At 38.0% G+C, this 25354-nt stretch overlaps 1 protein-coding gene across 1 annotated transcript in view; it reads right to left on the bottom strand.

Moving 5' to 3' along the window:
- Positions 1-3442: 3442 nt before the first annotated feature.
- Positions 3443-25354, bottom strand: part of LOC106698264 — a 55967-nt gene continuing 34055 nt past the window's right edge. The window contains exons 3-4 of the mRNA XM_014461475.2: positions 5501-5629; positions 3443-5106 (exon numbers count right to left, since the gene is read on the bottom strand). Coding sequence (XP_014316961.1) covers positions 5063-5106; positions 5501-5629 — 173 coding nt within the window. The 3' untranslated portion in view covers positions 3443-5062. The remainder of the gene's footprint in view (positions 5107-5500; positions 5630-25354) is intronic.

Below are 25354 nucleotides of genomic sequence, written 5' to 3'. Positions count from 1 at the left end.
TATTTGTAGCAATAATAACCAATAATCTTCCCAAATTAATGACAAATACTAAACCACTTATCCAGGAAGCTCTGGAACATCAAGCAGTATAAATATAATTTAAAATAAAAGCAAACAAACAAAAGCCACACCTAGGTATATCATATTCAAATTTCAGAAAATCAAAGGTTAAGAGAAAATCCTGAAAGGATACAGGGTGGAGTGTGGGGGAACCTTAGCTATAGAGGGATAGGCTTCTCATTAGAAACTATGCAAGCAAGAAGAGAGTGGAGTAAAATATTTAAAGTGTCAAAAAAAGTCAATCTAGAATTCTAAATTCAGTAAAATTATCCTTCAAAAGTTAAAGAGAAATAAAAATGACAGTAGTATGGCTATATGGGGGATTACAGGTCTTAAAACCTTCCTGCCACAGGATATCACAAAAAGAAATAAGCCACCAGAAACAAGAGTAAACAACATCCCAGATAACCAGACCCTGGAATACTTCAGATACTGGAATTACCACATGACAATACGAAATAACTATGTTTAATATGTTTGCAGAAATGTAAGAGATTAAAATGCATGTGCGGTGAGAAAAAGACAATAGGATTTATTCAGAAGATCTGAAAACTAATCATACTAAACTTCTAAAAATGAAAATGTAATATATGAAATTTAAAAGTCAAGCATGGTTTTAAATTTACAGTTGATTTTGTCAACAGATTGAAAAGCGTGTGTCAGTAAGACCTTAGAGTGCTTTCCAGGCAATATACTTAAAAAAACAAACAACAAAAACCCACAGTGGTTTTCTTAAAGGTTACTAACTGGGGTGAATTTTATATTGCTATGATCCAAGTCACTTGCTTTTGGCTAACAAGTACATTTCTGGAGCAGCTTGCTCTATCTGCACCAGAAAGCAGAGAAAAGAAGCAGGTAAACAGGAAAAAACAAATGTTTTAAGTGGAAGAAAACACAAGAGGATTGAAAGGCAAGTGAGGCCGAACCAGTTTGGCTCAGTGGATAGAGCGTCGGCCTGTGGACTGAAGGGTCCCAGGTTCGATTCCGGTCAAGGGCATGTACCTTGGTTGCGGGCGCATCCCTAATGGGGGGCGTGCAGGAGGCAGCTGATCGATGTTTCTCTCTCATCACTGTTTCTAACTCTCTATCCCTCTCCCTTCCTCTCTGCAAAAAATCAATAAAATATATTTTTTAAAAAAAGAAAATAAAGGCAAGTGAAGACATTAGTTGTTCAGAACATGCACATAGTGAAATAGAAGGAAATATTCAATATTTGCATATGGACTTCCTGATAATTTATACAAAAGAACCACTGATACACATGCATAATATTGTCCTGAAGGAAATGTAAAGAAAACCCATCTGAGTTTCACATTTGCAGAGAAAGGGTCTTTACTGGACTGTGGATCCTAATGATTATTTTTGTTTGATTGCCTTCCCATTAGCCCAAAGCTGGGTGATATTAGAAAATTGGAGAGATTTGCTTACTAAAATGTCAGGTTATAAATCCTCATTACTGCAATTGATGGCAGGTTATTGTCAATCAAATTATTCAATTGGACAACAAAAAGTGTAAGAATTTTGTTTGTTAGAGGCAACATTGTGAAGAGGGCAATAGTTTCACCCACCTGTACCCTACATTAACAATTAGTTTTTCTTCTTTCATCATCTTCCCCTGGAAGATTTGATCTCCAGAGCCAAAATTACTGAACTTGGCATTTGTTAAAAATACACTTTTATTGATTTTAGAAACGAAGGGAAAGTTAGAAACATCAATGTTGAGATAGAATCATAGATTAGCTGCCTTCTGTATGTCCCACACTGGGGATTGAGCCTGCAACCCAGGCTTGTGCCCTGATTGGGAATCGAACTGTGACCTCCTGGTTCATAAGTCGACGCTCAACCACTGAGCCACGCCAGCCAGGCTGACCTTGGCAATTTTGATTGGTATAACCTTCCAGGGTTGCATTTCTAAAAGAATTCTTCTTTATCAGAATGAAGCATTAACTAGCAGACTGTCTAGCAATGTGGCAAATTTATGAACATCTATTATATCAAGGTGATATATATCAGCTCATTTAGGAAAGAACATATTTTAGGGAAAATTAGCTAGCCATTTGAGGGAAAAGTGAAATTAGATCCCTACATAGACAATAAAATATTCAAGATTAATTATAAAGTTTAAAATAAAAGCATTAAATAAACAAACAAATAAATAAAAATTCAGAATAAGATATAGTAGGAGAATGTTTTTATTATTCTTCATAGTAAGCTTTTCTTAGTATGAAACAAAACTAAGTAGAATTTTTAATAGTATTGAAATTTGACTACATAAAATTTTATTTATTTTTTATTATTTTTTAAATTTCTTTATTGATTAAGGTATTACATATGTGTCCTTATCCCCCCATTGCCCCTCCACCCACCCCCTACTCATGCCCTCACCCCCCTGTTGTCTGTGTCATAAAATTTTAAATGTCTATGTAGTGAAAGATACCATACACAAAGTTAAGATGATAAATGGAAAATGGAGAAAATATTTGCAAAATATATAGTAGACAAAGCCAATATAGGTAATATTTAATACCACAGGCTCAGGAATTAGGTTGCATAGGTTCAAATACTAGCTATACCACATTCTAGTCTTTTGACCTTAGGCAAGTTACTTAACACCTCTGGGCCTCAAGCTTCTTCATCTATTAAGTGGAGATAATAAAATCTACTTGAGCTAGCTGAGAGCTATTTTTATGTAAAGGGTCAATTAAATAATAAGAAAAGGATAACCAACCCACTAGATATTCAACATCAATAAATACCTTTTGATCTTATTTTCACCTACTCCCTGGCAGCATTTCAATGTACCAGTCAAACTAGTCCTAGTCGATATTCTTTTTAAAATGGCTTTTTACCTCTTTGTTCCATGCCTTACTGTCACGGCTATCTCAGTCTAAAAATTCTCCATCCAGTCACATTAAAAAAAACAACCCATATTTTATTTATATATTTATTTATATATATATTTATTTATTGGTTTACTACCCATATTTTAAATCCTAACTCAAATCCTGTCTTCTCTATAGACTGTTTCTAATTAGTCAGTCAAAATAGCGCATTCTTTTTCTCTGAATTTCTAAGGTGCCTATAATACTACTTTCTACATATAATTAAACCTTGTGAAAGCTTTACTTCCTATAGAAATTTGTGAATTTTCACAGGCTAGAATCACATATTCTATTTCAATGTCCTTATTATAGTGCATAGGAGGTATTGTATAAAAATGTTTACTGTGTGTTTTTTGTTTTGTTTTGTTTCCCATAACAATGATCTACTACAGGGCAATCAGTGAGAAGATATATGGAATTCTCACATACATAATCTATCCATCACACACACACACACACACACACACACACACACACAGAAACATTTCCTAAGCAGCACATACTTTCTTTTTTGATTTACACTTAACTATAAATACATAAGACTGATTGATTTAACAAAAAATTGGAATATAACTCTATTGGAAGGATGAGGGTAGGAGAAAAATTACAAATATCTAAATTATAAATGAATCCTCATTTACCATAATAGCAAGTCAATACATGAAGTAGAAAATTATCAAATTAAGAAATAGGATTACAAAGTTAGAGGCACTGCAGTCAGAAGAGCAGAGACGGTTGTGACCAGACTAGGGGCCAGGTGGTTGCAGTGGCCCCCAGGGTGCCAGCTGTGGACCATGTGGCCATGGTGGCCTGTGGCCATGGAGGATCTTGTTCAAGATGGGGTGGCTTCACCAGCCACTTCTGGAAGTGGGAAATCTAAGGCAAAGAGAATACTTGACTAGCAGGCTCCCTGAAGAGTGGAAGGCTGGAACATTGCTCAAGGAAGATCTTATCAAGATTGCCAAGAAGCAAATGATGCTAATACAGAAAGTAAGTCAAGATGTACAGAAGGGAGAAACAAACAGAAGTACTCAAATCAAAACCTGTTGCCGGAGGAACTGATGATATTATTAAGATGGACTGCTGTGGCAGGAGACAGAGACAGGTCCTCCCAGAACCCACGGCTACCTCGCCTGTCCAGACAAACACCAGGCAATATCCTGGGCCATGTTCCAGACCTTGGCCTTAGCCATGTTTTGAATTTTTAGCCCCATGAGAGGAAGTGCACTGCATGAGAGGAAGTACACTGCCTGCGGACTGGTGGAATATTCTTTTTTCATATCATCATGCACTTTGTGTCTGCCTCCATTGATACGCCTGAAGTGAGCATTCTACACAAGATCACCTACAGTCAACTGCTGCTTATGTTGGACCGTTCTAAACACCATCATGTCATGGAGAATCAGTATTGCTCTCTGTGAGGGGTCACTGAGCACAAAAGCCAAACACTGGAGCATCTGCAAGTGCACCGCTGGCTTTGTCCATGATTGCCAACGGCTCAAAACTGCATCAGGAGCAGGAATTACCGGTGATTCTTCAGCTCTGTGGCCTCTGCTTGGGTTATTGTGCTTGGTTATCATCCTCTTGTACATTTTAATCCAGTACATCAACCTGTGGGTGCTCCAATGGAAATGTTGGCAAGCAGAACACGTGGCTGTTGTTCCTGCCATATTTTCACCGAAAGGCCAAGACTGCAGTGCTCATGATAATCAGGGTGTTTGTGCTGGTGTTTAGTACCATCTGCCTCCTGTTCATCTTCCATCTTTATCTAATGTTGAATAGGATGAGAACGTTTGATTGTGTGACACGGGGCCACAAACAACAGAGGTCAAGAGCCTCATCAAGGAACAAAAATAGGACCCTTCGAATATAAGTATTGCCACAGCAAAGAGATCACAACCCAATTTGATCTGCACGTAGGTGCCTGGAACTTTGTTCTATCAGCATCAAAGACGCCTTGTGAGGAAAGGATCAAGCCAGGAGGTTCTTTCCTTTAGACCCAACCATTTCTCCAGAGGAAATGAATGACAACCCAGTTTCTCTCCAGCTGGCAGGATGCTATCTTCTGTAGTCTTGCCTCCAGCTCTGCCCCTTGTCAAGTCTGTGAGCATTACAGTGGTTCAGGAAGACTCCTCCTCACCAAAGGTTGCAAACAATCTTCTTCCTGTGGAGGAAGACAGTGCTGAAAATGAAGGCATAACTTCAGGAGCCAGGGGCCAGCATTGACCGAGTGCCTCACCCAGGAGCCCTTTTCTGAGATTCGGATCCTGGCTGTGGAGTCAACCATGGAAAACCTGTAACTCCTAAACTCACTGCAAGGCAGCAGCCAAAATGTGCCATCTCAGCAGCCCCAGGACGCCCTCCCAGAGGCCCAGGAGGCCCAGATTGTGCCCTCTCCCACCATCATCATTGTGAAGGAGCTGGATGAGGAGCAGGCCCTGCAGGAAGTGTGCCCCCTCCAGCCTGACCAGTTTTCAGAATGTAAATAGGAGGTGACTTTGTGCTGGGCCCAGAAGTCTGGCCAGTGGGTCTCCACTTCCCTTGGGACCAAGACAAACCTGTCCTCAGCTTGGAGTTCAGCAACTCCTCTAATGAGTCCATTGAGATAGAAGCATTCGTTCCTCCAGAGTCCCCCGTGACTATGACGCCCGATGACCTGAAGCTTGGAAAGAAGACTGGTCCAAGAGCTGTTTAAAATAAAAGAAAATATGTGAACATCTCCAAGATCCATCTTCCCTCTTCTCTTCCCTCCCTCTATACCCCTCTCTCCTCTTTCCCCACCCCTCCACACCCAGACACTAGTGCCCAGAGCCAGAGCCCAGGACCCACACTTGGATGGGTCTGCCAGCACAAGCCTCCTGCTCTTTCTAAGAGAGCCAAGAAAAGAAGAAAACAGAGTTCCTCCTCTGTTTTTGGCTACATGTGATTTTAATGAATTCAGCATTTACTCAGTTTGGAAGCCATATTTTAACAGACATTATTAGGTTTTTAAACATGTCTATGTTATTCAAGGAAGAAAGTGAATTCAGAATGAACTTGATACAATGTTTTTAGTCTTGCTTAACATTGGTAAGTTTATGAGTTTAAGTAGCTTTTTAAGGAAACTCTTCACCATTTTCTACAAAATTTAATAGGAAATTAACCTATACTAGAAGCCTGATGCACGAAGATTCGTGCAAGAATGGGCCTTCCCTCCCCTGGCTGCCGGCACTGCCTTCGCTCCAGCCAGCCCAGAGGCGCCTTTCTGCCTTCGTTCCAGCCTAGAGCCACCTTTCCACCTTCCTACACTGCAGAGAGGCCTGGAGAGGCTGGGGCGGTGCTGAACGCCTGCATTGTTGCCATGGTGTCGATGCAAGCATCCTGCCCCGCCCCCAGCTGCTCGGCACCTGCGTATGCAAATTCACCTGCCATCTTTGTTGGGTTAATTTGCATACTCACTCCTGATTGGCTGGTGGACATCATGAAGGTATGGTCAATTTGCATCTTTCTCTTTTATTAGTGTAGATGATAAAAGGATAATATGCAAATAGACCAAACAGTGGAACAACCAGTCGCTATGACATGCACTGACCACCAGGGGGCAGACACTCAATGCAGGAGCTGCCCCCTAGTGGTCAATGTGCTCCCACAGGGGAGAGCCACTCGGCCAGAAGCCAGGTGAGCGCAGCGGTGGTGGCAGGAGCCTCTCCTGCCTGCAAGGCAGCGCTAAGGAGCAGTGAGCCGAGCAGGCGGGCGGTAAGGAGCGAGGGTTCCTGGACTGTGAGAGGGATGGAACAGGCCTAAGCCAGCAGACAGACATTCCCTGAGGGGTCCTGGACTGATAGAGGGTGCAGGCCGGCTTGAGGGTCCCCGCCCCCCCCCCCCCTCAGTGCACAAACTTTTGTGCACCAGGCCTCTAGTAGATAAACATTAATTTTAATGGCAATAAAAAATAAGATTACAAACAGTATTCAAGCATGGAGGTAAACACAGGGGATTAAGAAAAATAGTCTAAAAATGGTAGTCTATATGGTAGGGTTTCTCAAAATTTAACCTAAGAATCACAGCTTACTGGGCATCCTCCTCAGAGATCTGAGTCAATAGGCTGCTGGTCCTGGGTTCTAACTTCAAAAGTAGAATTAGTTAGGCAAAGGCCATCTGTTTTTCATTATAATTAATTTCGTATGTACAGTAGTATTCAAACTTGGCTGCTCATTAGAATCACCAGAGAGCTTTGAAAACTAGTGATGCCTAGATCCCATCCCCAGATGTTGTAATATAATTTATCTGGGGTGTAATCTGTTGTTGGTGGTTTTAACAGCTCTTCAAATGATTTTAATGTGTCCAAGATGGAGGCACACTTTGTAAATATAATTTTCTTTTTAATTATGTGCATAAATTACTTTAATTTTAATATAAAAGTAATTATCTGTATAATGTGCATGGGAGTGGGAAAAATGCAAAATTAAGAGTCAGAAGGTGTGGGATTGTGTCTGGTATGATCCTCAACCATGAGCCAGCCTGTGTCCTTGGGGAAGATGCCTAATCTGTATGGGCTGTAGTTTCCTCATATGTAAAACTAGAGGTCCAGTGCATGAAAACTTGTGCACTGGGGGGTCCCTCAGCCCAGCCTGCACCCTCTCGCAGTCTGGAACCCCTCGGGGGATGTCTGTCTGCTGGGTTATGCCTGCTCCATCCCTCTCGCAGTCCAGGAGCCCTTGCTTCTTACTACCCTCCTGCTTGGCTTGCTGCTCCTTAGTGCTGCCTCAGAGGTGGGAGAGGCTCCTGCCACCATCGCTGCGCTCGCCCAGCTTCTGAATAAGCAGCACTCCCCCTGTGGGAGCGCACTGACCACCAGGGGGCAGCTCCTGCATTGAGTGGCTGCCCCCTGGTGGTCAGTGTGCATCATAGTGACCGGTCGTTCCGCCATTCGGTTGATTTGCATATTATCCCTTTATTATATAGGACTAGAGGCCCAGTGCATGGATCATGCACTGGGGGGGCGTGGCCTGTGGGGATCGGCCCACTGTGGGAGTGCCATTCATCTAGGTCAGCCGAGCGGCTGTGGACCTGCCCTCTGAGCAGCTGCTCCCGCTGTAGGAGCGTCACTTATCCCAGTCAGCCGAGTGGTGCTCCCACTATGGGAGTGCACTGACCACCAGAGGGAAGCTCCTGCATTGAGCGTCTGCCCCCTGGTGGTCAGTGCGTGTCATAATGACTGGTTGACCAGTTGTTCTGCCATTTGGTCACTGGGCTTTTATATATATAGATTAGGATGCTACACTAGTTATTCTCAAATATTCTTTCCAACTTCACATTTTTGGGGTAATAGCTATAATTCCCTGTGTTATCTAAAATAATAAAAGCATAATATGCTAATTAGACCAGCCATCCTTCCAGACGAAGCCAGGGTTGTGAGGGAAGCCTGGGTCCCAGGTGCTACCGGCAGCTGGAGGGAAGCCTGGGTTCTGGGTGCCTGCTGGTGGCCAGAGGGAAGCCTGGGTCCCAGGTGCCAGAGGGAAGCCGGTGCTGGAAGCTGGGGGAAGGAAGGCCTACTCTTGCACACATTTCGTGCATCGGGCCTCTAGTAAAATATGGAAGTTTAAAAAATATACAGCAACAAAAAGTTCTTCATATGAGTGTTTATTTTATTTAGGGAACTATATCATACATCTTTTCATTATTTCTTCTTAATTAATATTTTCATATAAACATGTCACTTTTCCCCATTATGTATTTATACACTTAGTAAAATAAAAAGTTCACCCTGGGAAATAAAGATGAAAACAGTTGAGATTAAGTTATACTTAATGGCAGAGCAGTACATCATTATCATTTCTCGAAAACATCCTTTGCTAGATTGCATCCAAGATGACAAAATAGCCTACCCTTCTGTTATTGTGAATTATTTCCCCAATAGTGATAAAAGCAGATCCTGATTTTTCTATTGGCCCAAACCTCTTTCTACAAGCAGCACCTACTTGTATTATGTCTACTCCTGACTAACTTTAAGGGGGCAGTGTGTGGTCATAAATTCAGGCAAAACAAATAATTGATTAGAGTGGTAGCTAAGCTCCACTTATTACTCAAAGGTCTTACCCTGATATATCCTAGAGGCTTAGTATAATTGTGCTGTCAATTCACAATCATGAACACTAACAAAAGGAGATTTGGAGAATAAGGATTGATACAGATGATACAAGGGATTTTAGTGACTTTAGAATGCACTACATAGAGGGAACTTCCAATATGCCTTCATAATTATATTTTCTTTAGAATACTTTAAAGTTAGCTTTCATTTCTTGAATCAATACAGATAATTGGCATTGTAAAGATAGAGAAAAGAACCTATTCTGAAACAAACAAACAAAAAAAATCAGCTGCCCATAATTACAGATGGATTATGGAGAGAAAGCTACAGAGCTTTTTACAAAAGACTTATATTCATGTGCACATATGTTTGCCTGTGACTTTGAACTCCTCCCTTTTAAGGAAAGTTTTTGCCCAGATGGAAATCAGAATCTATAGTAATCCAGTGCTGAAACAAAAGGTGAATTTCAAAATGAAAGGAGGTCACAGCCATGTGCCATGATTTTGCAGGTAGTTAAAAATGAACTGAGAAGTCACCATCTGGTGGGAGGCATCTGAGGGAAGCAGCCACTTTCTGTTGGACATAAATAGAATGAAAGCTTGTTGAGCTATTTATTCTTAGATGTTTGCCATCATGTTTTGCTCCTCCACTGAAATATACCCATCTTATGATCTCTCAGTTTTAGAATGGATGTTCTTAGCTAACTCTGAGCTAATCTAATCAATTAATTTATTCTGAGATGTTGTAAGAGTCCCCTCTCTCAGGTAAAACATGAATGTTTTCAGAAGTTTGACCCTTCTTGTCTACCCGACTAAAAACACTAAGAAAATTTCAGGTGAAGTAGGAGAGTAGCTCAGTACCAAGAAGAAGAAAGATGGGTGGGCTAGTAGGATCTTGTTAAGTCCCTGCAATCACAACATCTATGGATAAAGGCTAGAAAATACACACCTACTTTTAGAAAGCAGTTTATATGTGAATGGAGTTTTCAGCTCTGTTTTCTTGAAGAAAAACATTGAGTGTCATTCAAAATCATTTGAAAGAGATTACAAATAATATAAAAAGTAACCTACACAATAAACAATAATAATGCTAACTCATATTTATAGTTTTTAAAAAGCTATAGTTGACATACAATATTATGTTTCAGGTGTACAACACAGTGATTTGACATTTATGTACCTTGGGATGTGATCACCACAAAAAGTCTAGTAATCATCTGTCACGGTACAAAATTATTACAATATTATTGATTATATTCCCTGTGTTGTACATTACATCCTATGACTTAGTTATTTTATAACTGGAAGTTTGTATCTTTTTCCCTTCACTTTTTCACCCATCTCCCACCTTCCATCAGCCTCCCATCTGTCAACCATCATGTTTGTTCTCTGTGTCTGTTTCTGTTTTGTTTTATTTGTTCATTTGTTTTGTTCTTTTAGATTCCACCTATAAGTAAAATCATATGGTATGGTATTTATCTTTATCTGACTTATTTCACTTAGCATAATACCCTCTAGGTTCATCCACATTGTCACAAATAGCAAGATTTCATTCTTTTTTATTGCTGAGTAATATTCCATTGTGTATGTATATAAATCATATCTTCTTTACCCATTCATCTCTCAATGGACACCTAGGTTGCTTCCACATCTTGGCTATTGTAAATAATGCTGCAATAAACATGGAGGTGTATATATATTTTTAAATTAGTGTTTTCATTTTCTTTGGATAAATATCCAGAAGTGGAATTCCCAGGTCATATGGTAGTTTTATTTTTAATTTTTTGAGGAACTTCCATACTGCTTCCATTGAGGCTGCACTAATTTATAATTCCATGAATACTGCACCCAAGTTCCCTTTTGTCCGCATCATCATCATTATGTATAGTGCCTTAAAAGTGCTTCCACAAAAATGATCTAATTCCTTGTAACAAACCAGCCCTAGCTGGTTTGGCTCAGTAGATAGAACACTGGCCAGCAGACTGAAGGGTCCCGGGTTCCATTCTGGTCAAGGGCACATACCTCAGTTGTAGGCTGGATCCCCAGCCCTGGCCGGGAGGCATGTGGGAGGCAACCAATCAATATGTCTCTCTCACATCAATGTTTCTCTCTCTCTGTCTCTTCCCCTCCCGTCCAATATCTCTAAAAATTAATGAAAAAATATCCTTGGGTGAGGATTAATAAAAACAAAATAAAAACAAAACAACCAAAAAAAACACCAAACCTGTGCATTAGGTATAGTAATTAAAAGCCCCATTTTACACATGAAGAAACTGAGATTCAAAGAGATTAAATAAAGTACCAATAATAGTATAGAACTAGTACTTGGTAGGAAGAGAGGAGCTAAAATGGCTTGCATTCAAGTGACTATAATAACTACTACCATTTATTGAACACTTACTATGTTCCAGTCATTATGTTAAGTACTTGTAAGGATATTATTGCATCATAAAATATTATCTCTTCTTAAAACCCACAGATGAATATCTTCTAACAAAAGGGAAGTAAAAAATAGACTTATAAAAAATTTAATTCATAAAACAACTTAGGGCAGAAAATGATGATGACAATAACTATCATATGCTGAACAGCTACTATTGGACAGACAATGTGCTAGGAACTTAATCTATATTTTATCTAATTCTCACAACTACCCAAGAAGGCAGATATTATCTCATTTGCACATGAAAAAATATGAGGCACAGAGAGATTAAGTGACTTATGATCATACAGCTGGTAAGTGATGGGACATTCTAAGTATGTGTCATGTGATATCTAATTACACTAAATTTTTCACTCTTTAAATCAGGGGTCCTCAAACTACGGCCCGCGGGCCACATGCAAATACAAATATTGTATTTGTTCCCGTTTTGTTTTTTTACTTCTAAATAAGATATGTGCATTGTGCATAGGAATTTGTTCATAGTTTTTTTTAAACTATAGTCCGGCCCTCCAATGGTCTGAAGGACAGTAAACTGGCCCCCTGTTCAAAAAGTTTGAGGACCCCTGCTTTAAATGATTATTTAATGACCATGGAAATTCACCTATATAGACATAACTACATAACTGGTATTTAAAACAATTTATTTGTGTTTCCCATTACTCTTTTTAAACTGTTAAATGTAAGTAGTCTTTCTCCTAGCCTTGGATTAGAACTCAGACAGGCTCCATATTATTTTCTGGCCACCCTTAGGTAAAGTTCTATAATCACACTGGGTCATAAATACAGTTTGAGTACAGTTATTATAACTTTCCAATAGCGTAATAATAAAAATGCCAAAATTGTTGGAATGTTAAAAGCTTCCCACCTCTTCCAACAGGGCTTGCTGCAGGTTGGACACACACTTTGGGAGTGAGGGAGTCTTTCTTTCTCTGCTCCTCTTTCCCTAGTTTATTAACTACTGGAGGCCTGGTGCACGGACTCGTGCACAGATTTGTGCACCAGTGAGGTCCCTTGGCCTGGCCTGTGGGGATAGGGCCAAAACTGGCTCTCCAACATCCCCCAAGGAGTCCCAGATTTTAATAATTTTTTTAAAGCACCAGCTTTCAGGTTCTCTGAAATGCACCCTTCTATTTCTGCTCTAGATTTACAAAGACTCTATTGATATGAAATGCCCTGTCTTTGGCATTCCTTGGAAGAAACCAGTCTTTGGGAAAACTGATTGTATTTAACTAAATATAATCTCTTGTGCTGAAGAAGAGACCAATCACAGAACATCACAATAAACACTATTTTGATCATGAAACTGGGCATTGAAAACCACCTCGATTTCATTAGGCTTCAGCTTAACTGTATCCATTGCAAGGATTCCAGGCAAACCTGCCATTTGCAAAGCTGTATTTGGAGTGGCATGTACATCAGTGATATTGCTTCTGCTTTTTCCAAATCTAACTACATGACAAGATTTTTTTAATACTTAAATTACTCTTGGAAAGAAAGCTCTGTGCCAAAGAAACTAATTGCTTGAATTCTTCAAATCAATGAGGCATAATCTATTAAATTACTATTAATTGATATACACAGGGAATATCTCATAATTTTATTTTTAAAAGTCTGTCCTATGTTCCTTAATATTCCTTCACATTCATATAACATTAAACTTGCAACACAAACACCAAAGTAGGTCATACACAACATAAGTGAATTAGATACATAATTTCTTTTATTATTCATAAAAAGTATAGTGCTACATATCCTTATTTACTCATTTTTATTTATACTCTGATTTTTTTTCAAAAAGAATTTTGATGGTTATATAAAAATTTTAGTATATAAAATATAAAGATTGAGAGTCAACAGTGGTAGATACTAAGCAAAGCTGTTTTGCCATGAGTGGTTATATTTTAAGTTCTACCATATTGCTTTTAAAAAAAGCAACCTCAGTATACCAAAGAACAGGATGCTGAAAGGTAGTTTAATCAACAATATAATTAGGTTAATAAACACACAATGAAGAGGTGACCTGGTACAATTTAGTTGCAATTTAGACATTTTTAAATATTTTTGTTTATGTTTTAATATTTATTCATACATTGTTTTATTTTTTCTAAAACAATATTTTCCAAATGAAGTTTCAAATATTTGCTAAAAATATTACATAACAACAGACAAAATAATAAAATAAAAACTGGCCTGGCCTTGGTTGCTCAGTGGTTGAGCATTGACCTATGAACCAGGAGGTCATGGGTTGATTCTCAGTCTGGATATATGCCCAGTTGGGGTATGCAGGAGGCAGCTAATCAATGATTCTCTCTCATCATTGATGTTTCTCTCTCTCCCTCTCCTTTCCTCTCTGAAATCAATAAAAATATATTTTAAAAACCCAATTAAATAAAAAACTGTATTGGTATACTTTTTCCTCTTCTAATGGGCCAATGTGGATAATTAGCCAGAAAGCAGCTATTTCCCCTAAAAACATGGTATTTTGTCCACCTACCCATAATACCAAAGGGTTTTTTTGAATCTCAAAATTACTGCCCCTAGGCACACATACATGAATTATGTACAAATGGTTAAATTTATTTATTTAATTTTATCTTTCAATTTGAATTTTATTTATTCATATATTTATTTTACTTTTTTAAATTAATTTTTTATTTCAGAGAGGCAGGAAGAGGGGGAGAGAGAGAGAAATATCAATGATGAGAATCATTGATCAGCTGCCTCCTGCACGCCCCCTACTGAGGATCAAGCCCACAACCCAGGTATGTGTCCTGACTGGGAATTGTACCATGACCTTCTGGTTAATGGGCTGATGTTCATGTTCAACCACTGAGCCACAGGGCTGGGCTATTTTACATTTTTATTGAATTTATTGTGGTGACATATGCACGAGATATTTTTTAGATTGACACATTGTTAACTACTTAGAGGTTTAATTTTAGTATCAGTTGGAAATATTAATTACTACATATTTAATTATGTGAAAGAGCAGTCATGGGGCCAAGTGAAGGCCTTACGGAAAATTTAGTTTCCTCCACCCCATGAATAACTTTCATCAAACCCCAACCCCCAAAGAAACATTCAACCTTAGCAAAAACATTTTCTACATAACCTTGCCTTCGCACCTTCTTTTAACCAGATTGCCTTCTAAAGCTCTTCCTATGTAGAAATTTTGGAACCACTACTAGCAACCTGCAAATTCATAGGTTTAAATATGACAGCCCGAGTTCACATCTCTATTTGCTACTGCTCTCTGTTTTCAAAGAGTAACTAAAAGAAGAAAAACACTGCAAAGTTTAAAAAAATTAAAATTCTGGTAATTACAAAGAGAGAAAATGGAGAATGCTTATTAATATTTGATATGGACTAATATAAAGTCTAAGTAAGAAAAGATATAAATTTAACATAGATCCAAAATCATCATTGAAATGAAATCTAATATTGTGCTGCTGGTATTTTTAAATATCAACCTATATTTAAGGTTTGAGTTGACTCAAGGTTTTGAAGTTGTTATGTATATATATATATATATATATATATATATATACACTTTTGTTGGAATTCCCCTGGCTTGTATCCTAAGTTCATGTTCTAGTTCTACTTGCTCTTCCTGGGTGATTTTTTAATATTGTCATAATTTTAACCACACAACAGCCTATATGCTGTTGACTATCAAATCTGGGTATTTAACAGAAAAGCTTCATTCTCATACCCAATTATCTCCTAAAATCTCCACTAGATTTGTCATAGTGGAGATTTTTCCTAAACCTCAACTTGTCTAAAACTAAACTCATGATATACTTACTTCTCCTCTTATAATTATTTAATTGTTGGCACCCCATCCACCTGAACATCCATGTTAGAAACTGAATCTTTCCTATCCCTCACCTTCCCTACAGTCAATCCATGATCAAGTTTTATCCACCTAACTTCCCAAACATTAGTTTAATCGTTATCTTCCTTCTACTACCTAAGTGCAGAACCACATTTTTGATACCCTGGATTCTGGAACAATGATCTCCTATCTGGTCTCTCTGCCATCAAATTTGTCCCCCTATAATTGTCTCCTACACTGCTATAGAGTTCTGAAATGTTGCCAGTGTGTTCTAAAATGCAAATCTGTCCATATCACCCATCTATTTAAAATCCTCCATGGTTTCTGAGAGATCTGTGCATTACTTTCCAAAATGCGCATCCCAGAACTCTAGTCCCAAAAGATCGTATTTCATTAAGTGTTCCATGGTCAGAAATTATGCAGTATGTTCTTGTTTTGGAGAGTCACATTGCATATTACCATATTTGTTTCCAAGAGACTCTACATTAAAGGAATCTTTTGATCTAATGTTTTCCAAACTCCTCCCCCCACAGAATTCTCTGCTAGGAACAAAATATTCCATCAAGTATCTGCTAGGAAAGCTCCTTAACATGTCGCAAGAGGCCTTGCATTATCTGGACCCTGTCCGACTCCTCAGCCATCATTTCTCCCCATTCCCCATATCCTATTCTGTTCTCTAGTATCACTGAAGTGTTGTTTCTCAGTCCTTGGCCCTAGCTCAAGCTACTGCTTCTTCCTTCTATCCTTCTTCAATTTATTTCAAAAGTGGCTTCCTGCAGAAAACCTTGTGCTTCAATAGCCCTCCAAGCTTGCCTCTTTCGTTACATTTACCACATCTATTTATGAATCTCGCTCCCCTACTAGACTATGTGCCTCTTGAAGGCAGTGATTACATTTTATTCATCTTTGTATCCCCAACATAACCACAATACTTGGCATTTAGCAAGACTGAAATGAAATAAATAGTGCCTGTCCTATGTAGCAGGTACCTGAAAAAAAAAATTCCATACATGTTAGTTGAATCAGAAACAGGTTTCCCTCAACCATTTATTTAAGGTCTGTAAATATAAATCAGTTCTTTCAATGATGGTTTTTATCTGGTCACAGACATTGGTGCCCCTTTTACTACTCTGACAGCACATACAATGTTGTTCTACAAATCTTTAGAGTTGTGGCCTTTGGTTCAATTTCTTTTTAAGCTAAATCTTTCAGATACAGAGAACTGAATAGGCAAAGGAAAGAGGATGTAGTTTAGAAGTCTCTGGACTGGCTCATGAAAGGATATAGTGAGGTAAATTAATGCTGACACAGTGCCCTCTTGTCAAAATAGCATGCAGGTCTAAGAAAATGATCACAAGCAGCACATGTGCTGGTTGGGGAAAAGCAAGCATTCCAGATGGCTATGTTACAGCTGAACTTCAATAGAGAGACTTTCAGGACAGAGAGAGGAAAAATCTGTTATCCAGGTCATTCATAATTTTCTGGGATATCATCTAAAGCTATTTGCTTCAAAGCTCTTAAGAATCCTGACTAGTAAATATTGACTATTTCATTGTAAGGCAAATAATGCTCGTAAAATTGGAGGCTGGATGGATGTTTCCTAAAAATTATGCTAAAGAATTTTTTTATCTTATAATTTCATTCCCTTTTACTTATTATACACCAACTAGCATTACTATTATACTTTTGCAGAAAATCAAACCCATACTTACCTGTGGGTTAGTGAGAAATTATGTGTTTGATGTTTCTGGGTGAGTCAGCCTTTCATTTAAATATCTCTTGCAATCTTTAATGGATGCCTTCTGCCATGAAATAGAGGTATCTGCTAAAAGGGCACCTCAGTCGCTCTATACAGTTGTAGAGGGAGGATCCATCTCTGATCCAATGGCATATGATTTCTGAATCTCACTGCATAGCAATCACATATGCTAAATTTCAAATTTCATCATGGCATTACACAGTGTGGAACAGACTGCTGTGTGTTCTTATAAAGACAGTTTGAGAAAATTCTAACTTTACAAATTCCATAAGTGTGGAAAAATAATAAAAATAATTTAAAAAATCACTGGCTCTAGTCTCCTGAGACATAAACAATGCTCATAGGATTATAGAGGGAGCCTCAGATTGAACACCTGGCCATAGGTTGTAGCTGCAGCCTGTCTATTCTTTTTTAGACCTAGAAATAGGCAATGATTTATTAAGAAACAAAATTGTTTTCCTGACTGGTTTGGCTCAGTGGATAGAGCATTGGCCTATGGCCGGAAGGGTCCCAAGTTCGATTCCGGTCAAGGGCACATGCCGGGTTGCGGGCTTAATCCCAAGTTGGGGACATGCAGGAGGCAGCCAATCAATGATTCTTTCTCATCATTAATATTTCTATCTTTCTCTCCCTCTCCCGTCCTCTCTAAAATCAGTAGAAATATATTAAAAAAGAAAAAAATTGTTAGTTTTTTTCTTAATGAAGCAGCAGAGAGAAAAGCATAATAAGCATAGACAACAAAGGGCAGAAACAGCAATTTCCTTATCTTTTTCAATTCTTCCCCTTTTGTCTTTAAATGGGATCCTGAGGGTACTACCAACATCTTCACATTGTACTCACAGTCCCTTTTATTTATTGACTAGAGGCCCTGTGCACAAAACTCATGCATGGGTAGGGTCCCTAGGGCTGGCCGGTGATCAGGGCTGATCGGGGCCTATCAGGGGCCTTCCAGCTGCCAACCGGGGCCTTCCTTCATTCCACACCGCCCACTGGTGGTCAGCACACATCATAGTGAGCGATCAAACTCCCCATCTCCCAGTCAAACTCCCGAGGGGACACTTTGCATATTAGCCTTTTATAAATAGAGAATTTTTTAGAAAGAGAAAAGAAGGGAGAGAGAGTAAGGAATGGAAGGAGGGAGAGAGGAGAAAGAGAGAGAGAGAGAGAGAGAGAGAGAGAGAGAGAGAGAGAGAGACATCATTTTGATGTTCCACTTATTCACTTATTTATGCATTCATTGGTTGATTCTTGTATGTGCCCTGACCAGGGATTGAACAGCAACCTTGGTGTATCAGTATGATGCTCTAACCAACTGAGCTACCTGGCCAGGGCCACAGTCCCTTTTATATGCAACTCATCTCTTTATTTGGTTATTTTGATACCATCTCTAACTCCACACCAAACATGTTTATATCCCAATATAATAACAGAAATCTTTCTGGGATGGAAGATTTGTATAAATGTATATAAGATCATAGTTGCAACTTTTTGTTTGGGGCTATTCCCCTCCCCCAACTTTTCCATATTATAATATTGTATCATTTTGCAAACTGTTACAATTCCCTTTTCTGTTTTAGCCATTATCATTTTATGACTTTTTTATCCCTAGAATTTCCAGAACCCATTTCCAGGCCAAGCTGTTATATTTCTTTTAAAGTCCCACTATATCTTCCCTGGCATATATGTCTAAACTGGTATTTATATTATTTCTCTGTTCTCATTCGCATTGACAATGCCTTCCAATTTAGGTCACCAATGGACTTCGTTATCATAATACCCTTTGCCTTCTTGAATAAAGAATAAAATGTCCAAAAGGATACTACCAACATCTTCTTTTATCTACCTTTTCTAGATAAAGAATAAAATGTCCAATAGGATAAATATGATCTTATTCTGATTCCTATGGCACTCAGCCAGGCATCTTCACACAGCAGGCTCATTTTTACTTTTTCCATGGCTAAAAAGTATTGCCCAAATCAGTTGAAGACAGACTTCAAATGAGATACATCATTTCATATTTTTTAAAAAGTATCATAGAACAAATAAGTAGCAATCTATATTCCTTTTTTTAAAAGCAATTTTAGGAGGAAAAAATGATTTAGAACCATTGATATACCCACTTTCTGTAAAAGGCAGTATGGCTTGAGATTCTACTCTACCTAATGTTTACACATTTTCTCCCAGTGTTTGATGTCAGACTTGCAGGATCTTGCTATTGGTTTTTGCTTAGCTTTGTTTGGTGTTTCTATGGGCTTTGAAGGTGTGTATCTAACACCTGGACTTGGGGCAACTTGATATTGTGGGACACTCATTCAATTAGCAGCTAAGAGACCTGGGTTCTAATCCTAGCTCTGCTATAAGCTAGTTACAGTCAAGTTTCAAGACTTAACATTTTTCATCTGTACAATGGAGTTAGATTTGGATTTATTAAATCCCTATGTATTCTGAATCTCTGACTTTGTGTGTGTGTGTGTATGTGTTTAAGATTTCCTTTCTTTGGACTGGGTCCTATGGGAAGACTGAACCGAGGCTGCTAATGCAACTTGACTTACGAGCCTTTGAAAGGTTCATCTAGCAAGAACTTCCACAGATCTCCATCTTCTCTGATCTGGCTTTAAATTCCATCTTAAAGAGTTGTTAGCATGTGTGATAGTCAAGGAAAAAGAGGTACAGCCTCCAGAAGGCTCTGATTAACTAGTATACATACCTATTTTCCTCCCTGAGTACGGTTCACTTGGCACGTCCCTTTATTGGGTATTAATTTCTTCAATTACTTAGGCAACTCTGGAATTTGAAGGTGTGAAGGGCAAAATAATAAACGTTAAGGACTATAAAATTCACATAGGACTTTTATGTCTATCTCAATGATAGAGCAAGCGGCAAGTAACCGTGGGAGTAAATGGTCACAGAAAAATGCCACTTAAAGATGATACAAGCTGAATAACTGCTGAACACAGCCCACTGTTTGAATAAATTTTAGATGATTCCTGCATCACCATTTGTATTCTCTCTTCTTTTTCTTGTTTCTTCTTCTTTTTACCCACCTGCAATTCTGTAAAGTGCCCAATATCCTCACCCTGCCACTGAACTTTCCAAAATATCCCACAGGAATCTGCTTAGAATTGGCATGCTCTATCAGCTTTATAGCTGTAGGTCTTTGCCAAAACTGCCAAAATATTCCTCATCAGAATGTCCCGAGTCTGATACAGTAACCCATGGTTATATGTCAATGGATGCTACCTTCCTATATAAAATCAGGTAGGTTTCATAGAAAGACAAAATAATTTTTCTAAAAAGATGTTGCTCTACAGGAACTTTAAGGGATGATTCAGCCAGTCAGGGAGATACTTGAGATACGTAGGGAACTGTAACAATCTTTAAATAACATTGGAAAAGGAAAGCCTACCAAGAGAATAGGTTTAATATATTGAATAATGTATAAATTCATATACCTTTGTCACAATTTGCTTATTACATTCATCCTCCAAACTTGTCAACTAAAGACAGACGCTATCCTGAATTCAAGTTGATAAATATGTTTATGAAATTACTTACTCTTTTTTAAAAATATGTTTTTATTGATTTTTAGAGAAGAAGGAAGAGAAATTGAGAAACATGCCTCCTGAATGCCCCCTATTGGGGATTGGGCCCACAGCCAGGGCATATGCCCTGACAACCACTGAGCAACACTAGCCTGGCTGAAATGATTTATTCTTAATACGATGATTAACTAGTTTCAAAGATCCTGACCAGTGTTTCTATAACATGACCTCCCTAATTTTGAATTCTTTCTCATCGTACTTTTCTTCTCATAAAAGGACATATATTTGTTGTAAGAATTCAGAATATACAGAAACGTGTAAATAAGCAAAAGGCAGAAATCCAAACAAATAATCGAACTAGTATTGATATCTAGGTGTACTTCTTTTCAGTCCTTCTCTAAAAATTATCAGAATGTTATATATTAATTATATATATATATATATATATATATATATATATATATATATGTCACAGCTAACCAACATCCTAAAAACAAATGTGTTTATCCATCCTATGTATGTAACATAGTTTATGAACTGATTTTCTTAATTTTAGACATTTAAATTACTTCACATTTTAATTCTAAGAACCAGTGGGGAAAAACACAATTATAAAAAATTATTCCCATTTCTAATTATTGCCATAAAAATTTCTCTAACTGCACTTATTAATTAAAAATACAAATATTTCAAGTTTCTTGATAGTTTAGTGAAATTATGCTAAAAAATGGAAATAGTAAATATGTGGGAAAATGTAAAAATTAATCAATATATATTTCTTTTTTTCCTATTTAAAAGACATGACTGTTTAAACCAAATATTTAGCTGTACTAATGGATTTATAACAAATAAAGATGTAATATATATGACTAAGGATAGGGATAAATGGAATTATCCTATTGTAAGTTTCCTACATTTTCATCTGGAATTAAGTCAATACAGCTCTAAGTAGATTGAGATAAGTTAAAAATGAATTTTTTAAACCCCAGATAAACTATAAAAAAATGAAAAGAGAGCTAATTAGAAAGTCAACAGGGGAATTAAAACTCAAATATTCAATACTAAAAATACTTTAAAAATATTCAATTAACACAAAGGAAGGTAATGAGGACCAAAAGAACTAAAATGTCAATGAGAGCCCAGCCAGTATGCCTCAGTGGTTGAGCATCAACCCAGGAACCAAGATGTCACCATTTGGAATCACCATTGATCCCCAGTAAGGGGCATGCGGATGGCAGCTGATCAGTGATTCTCTCTCATCATTGATGTTTCTATTTTTCTATCCCTCTCCCTTCCTCTCTCTCTAAAAATCAATAAAAACATCTTTTTTTTAAAAAAAAGAAAAAAAGGGGGAGGTGGAGAAGTACCCCATGCAGCAGTAAACACAAGAAAGCAGGAGTTGTGCCAACATCATTCTCAATGTGCAAAAACTAAAACCATTTACCCTAAGAACAGGAACAAGACAGGGATGCCCACTCTCACCACTCCTGCTCGACATAGTACTGGAAGTGCTAACCACAGCAATCAGACAAGAAGAAGAAATAAAAGGTATCCAAATTGGAAAAGAAAAAGTAAAACTGTCCTCATTCACAGATGACATATTGTACATAGAAAACCCTAAAGACTCCATCAAAAAACTACTAGAATTAATAAATGAATTTGGCAATGTAGCAGGATGCAAAATTAACACCCAAAAATCTATGGCTTTTTTATATACCAACTAGTGGCCCAGTGCACAGATTTGTGCACATTGAAAGGAAATTAATTAGAAGAAATATTTTAATATTGCTATTAGCCCTTTCTCTATAATAGAAGTGTCAACCAAATTCATGATCGACAATGACAGATGAAACACATGCGTGCAACTGGTGCCAGCGAGAGCTTTATATGTATCGTGCATGCGTGAGTCAACTTAGCCTTTGATATATATAGAATAAACTTACTTAATTAGACCTTTTTTCTGATTTAGCTAAACTTTTTCCAGCCCAGTGAAGCACCCAACTTCTCTTTCAGGAAATTGTCAGCAACACAGCAGTAAATATCAACACAAAGCAGATTATTATTGTAGATCACACAGGGAGAAAAAGGGTAAAATATTTAGCTGCAGCAGTGTTTGACTATATTCTGCGCAGTGAGAAAACCTGAAGTCATTTTCAAGGTCCACCATTTCTTACTTCTTTTCAGTTGGGTCAAGTTTCTAAACTCTCTAAATCTCTGTTTTCTGGCTAATGAAAAGAAAATAGCATTCTACCGAGTCTCCTATCTACCTACTCCAAGACTTCTGTGAGGATCAAATGATATGAGGCATGGGAAAACGCTTCACAGACATTTGGCTAAAGTGTAAAATGTTTGCACCTATAAAGCAAGTCATGTTTCTGGGCTGAATAAACTGCAAGGAGGTTACTCACTAGGGAGAAGAAGCTGGGCATTGCTACATGACGTCATTACCTGGCGCCCACAGAAACCGTTTTCGGACTGGAGTGGGTTGTGGGCTGCATTTTGCGCCATGGAGTCTTGGTAGTGTTGGCTGTGATTTGGTGGGCTATCATTCCAGGGTGGTAGCGGGGCCTGTGTCCCACGTGGGGGAAGCTGAGTGTTGCTTTGTCAGCACCAGGTCCCTGGTGCCATTTCTTTGTAAATGGCTAGTGCGCGTCACGGCAGCTCCTGCATTGAGCATCTGCCCCCTGGTGGTCAGTGCGCATCATAGTGACTGGTCAAGACGGTCGGAGAGACATTTAGCATATTAGCCATATATATATATATATATATATATATATATATATATATATATATAATGAACTCACAGAAAGAGAAACAAACAAACAAACAAACAAAAAATCCCATTTACCATTTCACCAAAAAAATTAAAAGGAATAAACTTAACTAAGGAGGTAAAAGACTTGTACTCGGAAAACTACAGGACACTGAAGAAAGAGATAGAGGAAGACATAAACAAATGGGAGAATATACCGTGTTCATGGACTGGTAGAATAAACATCGTTAAAATGTCTACACTACACAGAGCAATCTATAGATTTAATGCAATCCCCATTAAAATACCAATGGCATATTTGACAAACCTAGAACAAAATCTCCAAAATTCATATGGAATAAGAAAAGACCCTGAATAGTGGCAGCAATCTTGATAAAGAACAAAGTTGGAGGGATCACAATACCAGATTTAAAGCTATATTACAAAGCCACTGTTCTCAAAACTGCCCCCTACTGGCACAAGAACAGACATATAGGACAATGGAACAGAACAGAGAACCCAGAAATCAACCCAAGCCATTATACTCATTTAATATTTGACAAAGGAGGCAAGAGCATACAATGGAGTCAAGACAGTCTGTTCAATAAATGGTGTTGGGAAAATTGGACAGATACATGCAAAAAAATGAAACTAGACCACCAACTTGCACTATACACAAAAATAAACTCAAAATGGATAAAGGATTTAAACGTAAGATGGGAAACCATAAAAATTTTAGAAGAATCCATAGGGAGCAAAATATCAGACATATGTTGTAGCAATATCTTTACTGATACAGTTCCTAGGGCAATGAAGACTAAGGAGAAAATAAACAAATTGACTACATCAAAATAAAAGGCTTCTGCACAGCAAAAGGAACCATCAACAAAACAACAAGAAAGCCCACTGCATGGGAGAACATATTTGCCAATGTTACATCTGATAAGGGCCTAATCTCCAAAATTTATAGGAAACTCATACAACTTAACAAAAGGAAGATAAACAATCCAATAAAAAAAAAATGGGCAAAGGACTTAGTAGACACTTTTCGAAAGAGTACATATAGAAAGCCAAGAGACATATGAAAACATGCTCAAAGTCACTAATCATCCAAGCGATGCAAATCAAAATAATGAGATACCATCTCACACCTGTCAAAATGGCTATCCTCAACAAATCAACCAACGACAAGTGCTGGCGAGGATGTGTAGAAAAAAAAGCCCTCGTGCACTGCAGGCGGGAATGCAGACTGATGCAGCCACTGTGGAAAACAGTATGGAGTTTCCTCAAAAAATTAAAAATGGAACTCCTATTTGACCCATTAATCCTATTTCTAGGAATATATCCAAACAAATCAGAAACACCAATCAGAAAGGACATATGCACCCCTATGTTCACAGCAGCACAATTCACCATAGCTAGGATTTGGAAACAGACTAAGTGCCCATCAGCAGATGAGTGGATTAAAAAACAGTGGTACATTTACACAATGGAATACTACACTGCTGTAAAAAAGAAAGAACTCTTACCATTTGCAACAGCATGGATGGAACTGGAGAGCATTATGCTAAGTGAAATAAGCCAGTTGGAGAAAGATAAATATCACATGATCTCACTCATTTGTGGAATATAATGAACAACATAAATGGATGAACAAAAAATAGATCCAGAGATATAAAAGCATCGAACAGACTGTCAGGTAAGAGATCAACCAAAGGACTTGTATGCATGCATATAAGCATAACCCATGAACACAGACACTAGATGGGTGAGGGCATGTGTGGGGGGGGGGGGGTGGAGGTTCATGGGGGGAGAGGTCAATGGGGGGGAAAAGGAGACATATGTAATACTATATGTAATACTTTAAACAATAAAGAATTTTTTAAAAAGCAGGAGTTGTTATATTAAATCAGACAAAATAGACTTCAAGAAGAGGAGTTACTAGGGACAAAAAGGGATACTTCATGATGATAAAGGATCAATATATTTGGAAGATATGACAATTATGAATG

Source organism: Myotis lucifugus, unplaced genomic scaffold (genome assembly GCF_000147115.1).
Source record: "Myotis lucifugus unplaced genomic scaffold, Myoluc2.0 scaffold_156, whole genome shotgun sequence".
Classification (NCBI taxonomy): domain Eukaryota; kingdom Metazoa; phylum Chordata; class Mammalia; order Chiroptera; family Vespertilionidae; genus Myotis; species Myotis lucifugus.
The sequence above is the reverse complement of the archived record's forward strand: the minus strand, read 5'-3'. Positions and strand labels throughout refer to the sequence as shown.